Source organism: Haliotis cracherodii, unplaced genomic scaffold (assembly GCF_022045235.1).
Source record: "Haliotis cracherodii isolate W230 unplaced genomic scaffold, xgHalCrac1.p SCAF_10, whole genome shotgun sequence".
NCBI lineage: Eukaryota > Metazoa > Mollusca > Gastropoda > Lepetellida > Haliotidae > Haliotis > Haliotis cracherodii.
The window spans coordinates 31,346,255-31,358,378 of record NW_027266265.1 but is presented as its reverse complement, the minus strand read 5'-3'; the positions used below and the strand labels follow the sequence as shown (position 1 = coordinate 31,358,378).

General features: G+C 39.7%; 1 protein-coding gene across 2 annotated transcripts in view; it reads right to left on the bottom strand.

The window, feature by feature from the left end:
• Positions 1 to 12,124, bottom strand: part of LOC139454307 (A disintegrin and metalloproteinase with thrombospondin motifs 16-like) — a 220,051-nt gene that overhangs the window by 175,328 nt on the left and 32,599 nt on the right. For both annotated transcript variants that reach the window (XM_071235933.1, XM_071235934.1), the window contains exon 2: positions 4,704 to 4,801. In XM_071235933.1, the coding sequence (XP_071092034.1) occupies positions 4,704 to 4,793 (90 nt within the window). In that variant the 5' untranslated portion in view covers positions 4,794 to 4,801. The remainder of the gene's footprint in view (positions 1 to 4,703; positions 4,802 to 12,124) is intronic.

Genomic DNA, 12,124 nt, shown 5'->3' with positions numbered 1-12,124 from the left:
ACAACATGCATAAAACAAGGAAAAAAAAAAGCACAGTTTTTTTTAACATTGTTTAAAACAACTTACTGGCCATGTGGTTTACATGCAACAGTAAATTTCCATTTATTTTAAATAAAGTGTTCTGAAAACCATTACATTCCTGTACTTAAGTATACAACAACTTACTGTAATGATAAACAGGCACAGAACCGTTTAGAATGTACATGGTTTTAAAATTCAACACAACTTTTTGTCTAGATATATGCCAGGATCAATAAATCTGTACACACTTAGAAAGCACAACGGAAATCATTTAAATGGCACCATTTTATAAAAAATAATGATGATTTCATGCCTCAAAGACATACTCCAATGTTTCTGTTCTATACACGATGCAGGGATAGAAAGTGTTTGTTTCAAGTGGCCCCCAGGGCACTCATAAAGATCTTTAGGTGTATCCTTTGCAACTTAGTGCGCCAACAACAATACTTTGGATACATCTTCAACCTCGGTGAGTGTCATGTGCCGATGAGCTAGATAAGTGTGCCCCCTGCTCTGTTTCATTGATATAGATGCAGGTTTATTTTGTGAATCATACTGTGCACTGAGCATGTTCGTTTTCCATTTGTTTGTCTGGTTTACACACAAAATAGTATATTTACCGTATTGGCCAAAATAAGAACCCTTAGCTTTTGGATTATTGACAAATGAGGGATGCTCATTAAAGCAATATGACTACATTTGTTGTCGGAGATTTCTGTAAATATTAAAAATCTGTAATATACGAAGAAAATTTTAAAGCTTATGGGACACTTATGAAGATTACTTACAGATATATATAGATTACTTACAGCTTGATGGCACTTATTGGAATGGGGCGCATAATTGGGTGAATATGGTATATATCTGGCTCCACATCCTAAACATCATCACAAGGCATTTTTGTTAACAAGTATGATTTCTTTGCATGCCCTTCAGGTACTAGGAACCTTTTAAACTGTGACATTACGATTCCATTGGCACTTGTAATACAAAGAATTTTGAACCCTCTATACCACATACAATACTTACAAAAGCGGAACATCCTTTTGAATGAGAAGTGAGTTACAGAATAGTGCTTTTAGCTGCTTTTGGTTGCTTTTCTATCAATATCCTGACTACGGAAATCAGAAATAGGTCAGTCACATTGTATAACTATGTGAGGAATCAAACTTGGGTCTTTGGCATGCCATTTTTATAGTGCTAGCCCACTGAGATACCATGCTGCTGTTTACCATTGATGCCCCATTCAGACACAGCATACTGACACCAAGCCAACTAATCCTTGTTTTATCCACTTAATGCCAAGGACCATGCAGGATAACAACAAGTACCATCTTTTAACAACTTTTGGTATGGTATGACCAGGGGACCAAACCTCAGACCTGCTCTCAGGGCAGATGCTCTTATCCACTAGACCACAAAGGCGGTTTACATTTCCTGGAATATGTACATGTGATTGCCATACACCACCCAGAATGCATTAGCTCTAATTATATCTTAATTCTTAGAAAGATTTTCAACAATACTAGGGAAGGAAAGTCTTAAAATATAACATTTTTTTAACAATTTAGAAAATGTTGAAAATTTTAATATGTCAATTGAGGTGGGGCTACAAAAATGCCATAAATATATATTTGTGGAATTGTGTATAAACATTAATGCTATAAGTTACATATTTATTATTTTGAGTGTGCTAGGGGTAGGATTGTTCCCACAGTGGAGCCTGGGTGGGGGTGCCGCAGTGCCACAATGATGGATGAACACTACTCGCATGTACACAACGAAACTCTCAGTTCACAATATTAATGACAATAAATACAAAAACACAACATTTTTATTTCTTTCAAGGATTATTTTGTCAAAATATTTCTCTAAAAAGTTAATTTAAAAAAATGATTTTAAGACTGACAATACAAAAACACAAGATTAAACAGAACCATATTCATATTACAGGGGTGTATCCCAGTGCAATGGGCAGTGCTGTAAACAAGACTGGGTTTCTGTGTAGAAATAGCCCCAGGGATCTGGAAATACACATAACATTTGTTCCCTTATGTGGTCCATTACCTGAAAGTTTTTGTTATGAGAGTTCAAACTTCTACACTCGCATCTTAAATGTTTTGCCATGTTTCCTTTCATTTAGGGGCAAGAAAAGGGTTCTTTAAACCAACTTGGGTAAGCTGTGTTTGTTCGTTTTTGTTTAATACCGCATTCAGCAATATTCCAGCTATAGGACAGCACACTTTAAATAATTTAGACTCGACCAGACAAACCAGTATTAGTAGTAATGTCCCATGCCATCAGGGTAATCTTGGACCAGACAAACCGCTTGCAATCATCCTAGCAGGGCTACTCTGGGAGGGATAATTCTTGCCCCCAGTTTAAAATCAATTGTTACCCCAGAGCAAATATTTGATAAACAATTACCCCGCTATTCATTCATGTCTCAACTCTAGCAGCCTATACCCATTTCCTCTTCAGCTCTAGCTCAGAAACAAGGAGACTAGGGGGTCCCTTAGTATAGTTCTCAACATCTGATAGGAGCATTTCTGTCATTTCTTTATATATAGAAATGTCCCTTTTAAAAATTTATTTGTATGCAAAAGGGTTCCTTTATCAAATTTTGTTTATTCAATTTTATACATAACCATATTTCCATTACTATATATGTTCCATGAAGAGCCCTGCAAACCAGTCTTGTCAGTGAGTGAGTATGGTTTTACGCCGCTTTTAGCAATATTCCAGCAATATCATGGCGGGGGACACCAGAAATGGGTTTCGCACATTGTACCCATGTCGGAAATCAAACCCGGGTCTTCGGCGTGATGAGCAAACGCTTCAACCACGAGGCTACCCGGCCTACCCCAGTCTTGTCAAGATGTATCCCGAAGCACCTTTACCATCCAGTGTTTCTCTGACTGCCGGACTTAATACTTGGAGAGCTAGTTGAACCACTGCTAGACAGGCTGCATGGAAGAGACTTGTGTAGTGTTAGCTCTGTCAGCAAACCTATATCCTACCCTGTATGTAATCTCACAATTACTTGCCAGTGTCACAGTCAAGTGGAAAATGTCAGTTGAAAGCCTAAATGTTAAATGTGTTTTAAAAGTAAGCAGTTACTATCACATAAACACAAACATTGAACCTTTGGCTGCCGACTGTATAGTCACACTTCATAACTCGGGAAACCTTGTTAATGTGGACATTAGTACACTAGAATCCTCGTTAATGTGGACCTCAGTACAAGGGAAACCTTGTTAATGTGGACCTCATTACTCTGGAAACCTTGTTAATGTGGACCTCATTACTTTGGAAAACTTGTAAATGTGGACTAAATTACTCTGGAAAGTATCAGCATCTTCACTCCACAAACCTTGTTACAATGGGTTTCATTACTCTACTGATGAAAGTTGAATGTACTGTAGTATTGCTGGGGAGACACACCTATCAGATGGTCTGTGACAAATACCTGTAGAATGGTCTGTGACAAATACCTGTAGAATGGTCTGTGACAAATACCTGTCAGATGGCCTCAAGTAGAATTATCTGTGACATACTGTAGTATTGTAGGTGAGACGTACTATAGTATTGTCCGTGGGACGTACTGTAGTATTGTCAGAGATGTACTGTAGTATTGTCAGTGGAACGTTCTGTAGTATTGTCAGTGAGAGGTTCTGTAGTATTGTCAGAGAGGTTCTGTAGTATTGTCAGTGGGACGTACTGTAGTATTGTCAGAGAGGTTCTGTAGTATTGTCAGTGGGACGTACTGTAGTATTGTCAGAGATGTACTGTAGTATTGTTAGTGGAATGTTCTGTAGTATTGTCAGTGAGAGGTTCTGTAGCATTGTCAGTGGGACGTTCCGTAGTATTGTCAGAGATGTAATGTAGTATTGTCAGTGGAACGTACTGTAGTATTGTCAGTGAGACGTACCTGTAGTATTGTCAGTGAGACGTACTGTAGTATTGTCAGTGAGACGTACTGTAGTATTGTCAGTGAGACGTACCTGTAGTATTGTCAGTGAGACGTACTGTAGTATTGTCAGTGGGACGTACTGTAGTATTGTCAGTGGGACGTACTGTAGTATTGTCAGTGAGACGTACCTGTAGTATTGTCAGTGAGACGTACTGTAGTATTGTCAGTGGGACGTACTGTAGTATTGTCAGTGGGACGTTCTGTAGTATTGTCAGTGAGACGTACTGTAGTATTGTCAGTGAGACGTACCTGTAGTATTGTCAGTGGGATGTTCTGTAGTATTGTCAGTGAGAGGAACTGTAGTACTGTCAGTGAGACGTACTGTAGTACTGCCAGTGAGACGTACTGTAGTATTGTCAGTGGGACGTACTGTAGTATTGTCAGTGAGACGTACTGTAGTATTGTCAGTGAGACGTACTGTAGTATTGTCAGTGAGAGGTTCTGTAGTATTGTCAGTGAGAGGTACTGTAGTATTGTCAGTGGGACGTACTGTAGTATTGCCAGTGAGACGTACCTGTAGTATTGTCAGTGAGAGGTACTGTAGTATTGTCAGTGGGACGTTCTGTATTATGGCCAGTGAGATGTACTGTAGTACTGTCAGTGAGACGTACCTGTATTATGGCCAGTGAGACGTACTGTAGTACTGTCAGTGAGACGTACCTGTATTATGGCCAGTGAGACGTACTGTAGTACTGTTAGTGAGACGTACCTGTATTATGGCCATCAGGTGAAGGAGTATCATCCCTGGAAACAGGTGTGCAGCTCTCATCCACTCACACCCAGGAGGTAGTCCCCTCATACATTACCCTGAAAACACAACAACATGAGTACAGACATGACATCATCTTAAGTACACTAAGCTAAGAAAACAGTCTCCATGGTAACAATCAGCTGAATGTTGTTTCAGTTGCCCCTACTGTGTCTCAGATAGTCACTTCCATTAGTACCTTCTCATGCTACCAATGTATAAACAGCAACACTTTGCTAGTCTTCTCTACTTAGTGCCTGAACTATTGTGTGTTTTATTCAATTTCATCTGTACATGATTATACCCAAACTGATTTAATAGATGCCTACTCCTCACAGTATTTTGTCATTAGTTTTTGTTGAATAGAAAAATAAAGCCATAAATGGGGGCACTGTAGTTCACCCAGTTTCATTATAACATCATAAATATAAATTTAATTCTGAAAGTAAATTCATCCAGGCCACTGAAAGGTCAAAACTCATTAAGCACATCATTACATAATTGACATCACAATACACAACATACACTCATAAGACACAACCTTAAGTGATAAAGTATTTTGCCAAAATGACATTTGTAACATCCTGGTATGGAGAAAAGATATGAAGCAAATATCCAAGCAATCTAGCGCCATGGCATTCAGTCTGATCACCTCTGGTGGTGCCTTCTGCTGATCATCAATAATGGTCACCTCTGGTGGTGCCTTCTGCTGATCATCAATAATGGTCACCTCTGGTGGTGCCTTCTGCTGATCATCAATAATGGTCACCTCTGGCGTGACCTCTGCTAGTCATCAATAATGGTCACCTCTGGTGGTGCCATCTGCTGATCATCAATAATGGTCACCTCTGGTGGTGCCTTCTGCTGATCATCAATAATGGTCACCTCTGGCGTGACCTCTGCTAGTCATCAATAATGGTCACCTCTGGTGGTGCCATCTGCTGATCATCAATAATGGTCACCTCTGGCGTGACCTCTGCTAGTCATCAATAATGGTCACCTCTGGTGGTGCCTTCTGCTGATCATCAATAATGGTCACCTCTGGTGGTGCCCTCTGCTGGTCACCTCTGGTATGACCTTTGCTTGTCATTTATAATGGTCACCTCTGATGGTGCCCTCTGCTGGTCATCAATAGTGGTAACCTCTGGCATGACCTCTGCTAGTTTGCTGGTTTCTTTGTTTGTTTGTTGCTTACACAGCACTCAGCAATATTCCAGCTATAATACAGTGGTCTGTAAATAATCGAGTCTGGGCCAGACAATCCAGTGATTGACATTATGAGCATCGACCTCTGCTGCTTATTGATAATGGTCACCTCTTGTGTGACCTCTGTTGGTCATCAATAATGATCATCTCAGGTGTGAAGATCCATGACATCAGGTAGGATGGCACACAAGCAGGAGCACACATGCTATAACCACCATTGTTGTCCGATCCAGGCCCACATGCATGTCTGGACTCCCCATATGAAAGCAGAAAGGTTAAAAGAAATTAATGACAAGATTCAGCTGTTACTTAAAAGGCAACAACATAGATATGATCAGAACAACAGCTTTGTAACTGGATCACTTAGGTCTTATTGCTGGCTCGATCAAGACATTGAGAAGCAAGGTCTATACTTCCATGTTAAAACAACACTAAATGTCTACCTGAACATGTCTGACTTGTCTAACTGCGATACATTCACCGTGTATAATTCAATCAAGATGTCTGACAGAGATGGTATCTTCCTGCAACAATGACCTTCCCAAACACAGACAAACATCAAATGTTCACATCTTACAGACAAAATTGCCAACATTCTGACAAAATTATACATACACCTACAATAAACAGTGCAGGAATGTGCCTGCTGGTTTATTCAGGGGAGGCAATCTGCCCGCATGTGAGTTACTTGTGTGTCCCATTCCAGAGGAAACGTTATTATGAAAGAAAATACTAACATTTGAAGGGAGATAACTCTAAGCCATCATCTTCAGTATGTTGCAGCTGTGTAAATAAACAGAGTTACCTTAGCTACAAAAGTCTACTGCCAAGCCTCATTTCAAAGTCAATAGGGGATTGCACCCCTCAACACTTACACCAGTGTGCTTCAACAATGGTGATATAAGAGCGTATTATTCAGCAACAATGGCCGCATCACCAACTGCCACCCAATTAACCTGTTCAAAAACAATATTGAGCTAGTCATACAATACATAGGGGGTTCATGCTGCACTCAGTATCTTGTGGGAGTTGTTTTGTTTGTGTCTTGTTAAATACCGCACCCAGCCATATTCCAACTATATGACAGCGGCATGTAAACCATTGAGTCTGGATCAGACAATCAAGTGATTGATATTATGAGCAATGATCAACACCATTGGGGAATGATGACATGCAATCAACCATGTCTGCTGACCCCAGCCGATCCAATTGGTCGCTTCTTACAACCAGCACAGGTTGTGAGGACCTATTCTGACCTGGAATCCCCATGGATCTTGTTGGTGTTACCAATGCTTATAGCTGGTCTTTCATTGACTTGTCAAACCCACAATTAAAAGATGGTCTTCCCAACACCCATAATACATGGAAGTGGTTACTTAGTTCATTTCTATGTTGGTTACAAGACCAAAAATCATGACATTCTTCATGGCAACAGCTTGAATAAAGAACAGAAGTCATATGTTGTACATATTACCCACCAGGGCATGAATAGGTGAAATGTAGGAGGGCCACAGCAATGCGACATCTTCTGAACTCATTACCAGAAATAATTGAAGATATGATTCACTGTTCAAACAATTTATGTGGCCTACAATTGGCCAACTGAGCTGGTGAGTCCACTAGAAATCAGGGAAACCACATTTTTCTACATTATCTCAGGAAAAAAAATATTGTGAATAACCTCCTCACAATTAAGAAGAGTACATCTCAGATTCACTTAGGACAGACAATCCATAAATCCTCATAGGTCATATGTTATTCTCTAAATAATTGACAGAAATGACAATAGAAATATCAGAAACAGCCAAGTTTCTGTCCTTTTATTGGGAACCATTTTTTTTCTACCTTAAGAATACTCTGATTATGAATCATATAACATTGGGTTGCCTACAGCTGTGGCAATAAACATTTCATGACATATACCATAGATAATTCAGATGTTACATTCCTTTCTTACATAAAAATCCTGCATGCACAACAGCACAAGGCAAACATAAAATTCCAAGATTATCCCATAGTTCTATGACTAAAAGTTTTCAACAACCATACATGCTTTCCTCCTCAGCTTTTGATCTGCCCCCTGACAGCAATAAGATCATCCTAAGTTTGATGGAATACCCTCCTCAGTCTGACACGAATCCCTCTCCTGCCACAATTCTCACCCACCAGTCCAGAGGGGCGATATATGCTCTTATCACCTCTCTCCTCAGGACATATTAAACTCATGTTCACCTTGTGGCCGCCCATGTGGGATACAGACTATCTGAAGCATGTGGGCATAGTGTGCCTCATAAACACTCTCATGGCAATGAGGCAGTCTATCACCACCACCATGGTCAATAAACATGCCCTTGTGTGTGAAACATGTACCATCTATCTACAAATTCGGACAGACCTTAGGAATTTGCCTACCAGCCCACCTGTAATATTGTTTGCATTCGGACCCCACAAATTCATTGCTTGTTCTATCTTTCACAAAACCTGACAAAAAATGATGTTTTTTAAATGACAAAGATTTATTACTATTACCTTCTGTAGTGGCACTTGGTTGGTATGATGATCAAGTGAGATTGCTACTTGCTTGATAACGGTGTTATTGTCTACACCAAAACGTCACATTCAATGTAAAAATGAAGTTGCATATCCTTAGAACTATCTCCCTTGTTCATTTATTTCTATAAGTGGAATACATCATAATGATGCCTCAACATAACTTTGGTCATTGATGGGTTCTGAGGATTTTTTTTTTAAAACCCTTACAAATATCCTGAATTTGATCTTATCATAAAATTCAGAAATGAAAATGAATTTACTTTCAGATGTCATGTAAGAAACTTGTGCATCTAGCAACAGAAGGTGTCATCTCAATCCATCAAGCAGTTCTTTAGAAGATGCTGCAACAGTTTGTACCTGGAGCTTCTCAAGATCAGCTCTAAGAAGATCCCTGAGAACAGTTGCAGTGAGATGAGGTAGATAGATAAGGAACAGATGCAATATCTAAATGACAAAACATTGTGATTCGTACATGCACGTATACGCCTGTAAATACAAAGAAATCATTTAATGAAAATATCATTATTACAGATTTGATGATATTATACATAAAATGTCCTAGGTTGAGGTGAAATGGGATTTAACATCCCATTCAAGACTATTTCACTTACATAATGACGTTCATGCACATCTGTGTGAATGTGTCTGATGTACTCGATCTGACTTACTCTGGGTCTTATAGTGCTATCCCACTGAACTACCACGTCTCAAACATTGAGATCCCACTCACACACAGTACACTGACTCCAAGCTGACCATTGTTTGTTCAAGTCCAATCACAAGGCTGTCTGGGAACTTCATGAGATGAACCATGGCTAACGCTGACATCTGAGACATCTTCCCCCAACAGTCAACTGCCACCAAAGAGTCCCAACAGAAAGTGAGTGAGTGAGTGAGAGTGGTTTTACGCAGCTTTCAGCAATATTCCAGCCATATCACGTCTGGGGACACCAGAAATGGGTTTCACACATTGTACCCATGTCGGGAATCGAACTCGGGTCTTCTGCATGACGAGCGAACGCTTTAACCACTAGGCTACCCTACTGCCCCAGAAATACAGAAAGGAAGCAGTTGGCCTTCTGATGGGGAGTCTCCTACTTTCTTCTCCGTCTTACAGATCCTGATACAAATATATCCATGCAAGTCTATAATGTTTGGCATGTCTAGATTACTGCAGTATCAGGTGTCTCTGGGCTTCTTTCTATTATATTTTTATCAAGATAATTTAACAACTGTTTTTTTACTGTAGATATGTTCATTTCAGAGACTAGATGCTAGTCTACCTACTGCCAACTTAGTCCATATAGGATGAAGACAGATTTGGCAAAATGAGGTGGGAAGGAGTTGGCAAACCATGACTTGACAGGTCCCAAGACGATGAAGGACACTGGGGACATCTTCTATGGATGTCAAAGTATAGTATGGCTAGGGACATGAGTTTCAAGGAGTCACCCTCCTGTCCTACATCTTTTGTGGCCTTGAAGAAACAGGGTGGTATGAAGGAAGAGATTGTTAGGGGCAGTCAATGCCTTGAAAGAGTCTGAAAATGGAACAAACATATAAGCCATGATCTGGAATTGCTATGACTTGATTATTGCAGATGGAAACAGGAGCTGTATTGCCTTTATGTGTATGATGTCACCATACCTGCTTTTGCAATGTTACTTTATCAACTGATCTGAGTCACCATCTATGTCATGAGTGAGTGAGTTGTGTCTAACACCGCTTTGAACAGTATTCCAGTTATATCACGGTGTGTCAGCTTAATGTGGGAGGAAAGCCTGAAGTGATGCAGGTCTCAGACGTTTACCACTTCGGTGAAACCCATGAGCACGGGTATGGTGCTGACAAACCTAGAAACATAATTGGGCAAACCGGGATTCAAACCCACAATCATAGGTTAGGGATGCAACTGTGCACTTCGAATTGCGGCGCCTCAGAGGACTGGGCCACCCATGCCCCCTCTACATCATGACATGTGGGAGGAAGGCCCAAAGTAATGCAGGTGAATCATAATCATGCCAAACATGGATTAACATTTAAATGGGAATCTGAGAGACCATGCTGCAGTTTAACTGGGATACCCCACCCAGATACAGTAAAATGACTCCAAGCCAACAAGTCCTTGTGTTATCCCCTTTAATAATGCTGAACTTAAGGCAGGGTACAGCAAGTACCATTTGTTAAAAACTATTGGTAGGACACAGCCAAGGAATCAAACTTACAACCTTCCTTACATAAAATATAAGGAATTTCGAAATAGGAGAAAATCACCAATTATGTAATTGGTTCTAGACCTAAAAATTATAGATCCCCACTGGGCAATATTTATCTTAGTAGCTGATGTAATGTCAACAGTTTTATTTGAGGACTTTCAGATTTAGGTTTATTTGTTGTTTAATACAGCAGTCAGCAATATTCCAGCTATCTGTTGGCAGTCCTAAATAATCAAGTCTGGACCAGACAATCTGGTGATATACTTCATGAGCTCCCAGAATCTACCCGGGTATACTCTGAAGGGAGGTAGATTTTGACACCTTACACCGGTAGTTGCCATTTATGACAAGCAATGGTTGCTGAGGTGAATCTTCATGGGAATGAGATTTAGGTAGTTGAGATTTGAGCCATTTGCATGGCATTCTTAATTGAATCATATTTTAAAAATATGCAGCTAAATATAGTCATTTGTGGTTAAAATTGACTACCCAAATATATTTTTCAATTTGGGACAAAGAATATGCTGATTTTGATGAACAAACAGACAAAGTGTTTCATCCTAAACAAATATATACAACTGCTCATAGATATCATCATTATCATGAAGCCTACTTAAGTTTTATCAATAACCATATTTTCTTCATCGAGTTGAGAAAAGAAACAGGTTGAGAATGTTGATGAAAATCTCTGTATCTGTCAGTCAATAGACAACACCATCTCTGATCAGTATATATTCACCCCTGACAGGGCAGCTGTGACATTCTTGATATATCAGCCCACTTTCTTGACATTTGCTCCATGTAAAATATGATTTCATAAGATTATGAGACTTTCCCTACATTCCAAAGCTGATAACCATACATATGAGTTTGGTTTCTGGAAATACTATATTCCTAACACAACATGACATCTCCTTGGGGCACTTTTGATACTACTTCCCTAACAACACACAGTGTGCAGGCTGAAAAAGCATGCTGCTGGCAAACGTCAAACCAAATAACCCTGTTTCAAATTAACTCTATAACTGGAATATTTACGCAGATATGTTTGTTTCAGACAGTTATTAGGAAAGCAGCATAAAAAAGAAAGAGTACTATTCCTGTCAAGGACACTTTGATAACAGAATATTTGGTCAAGCTGACTTGATCCGAAACATGATTCTTGGTAAACGGAGACCTGTTTTACAACTGCAAACCAGTGTTGTGGTTGAGACTCAAAATAAGCCTGATCTTCCAAACACTAGAACACTGACACCTTTACAAATAAAATATACAGGAGTGAGTGAGTGAGTGAGTGAGTGAGTGAGGCTGCATAAGTAATGTTGACACAGATTGAAGATGGCCGCAATAAACCAAAGGTCAAAATAGGCGCAAATACGGGATTCTAACTCACAACCAGTGGATGCT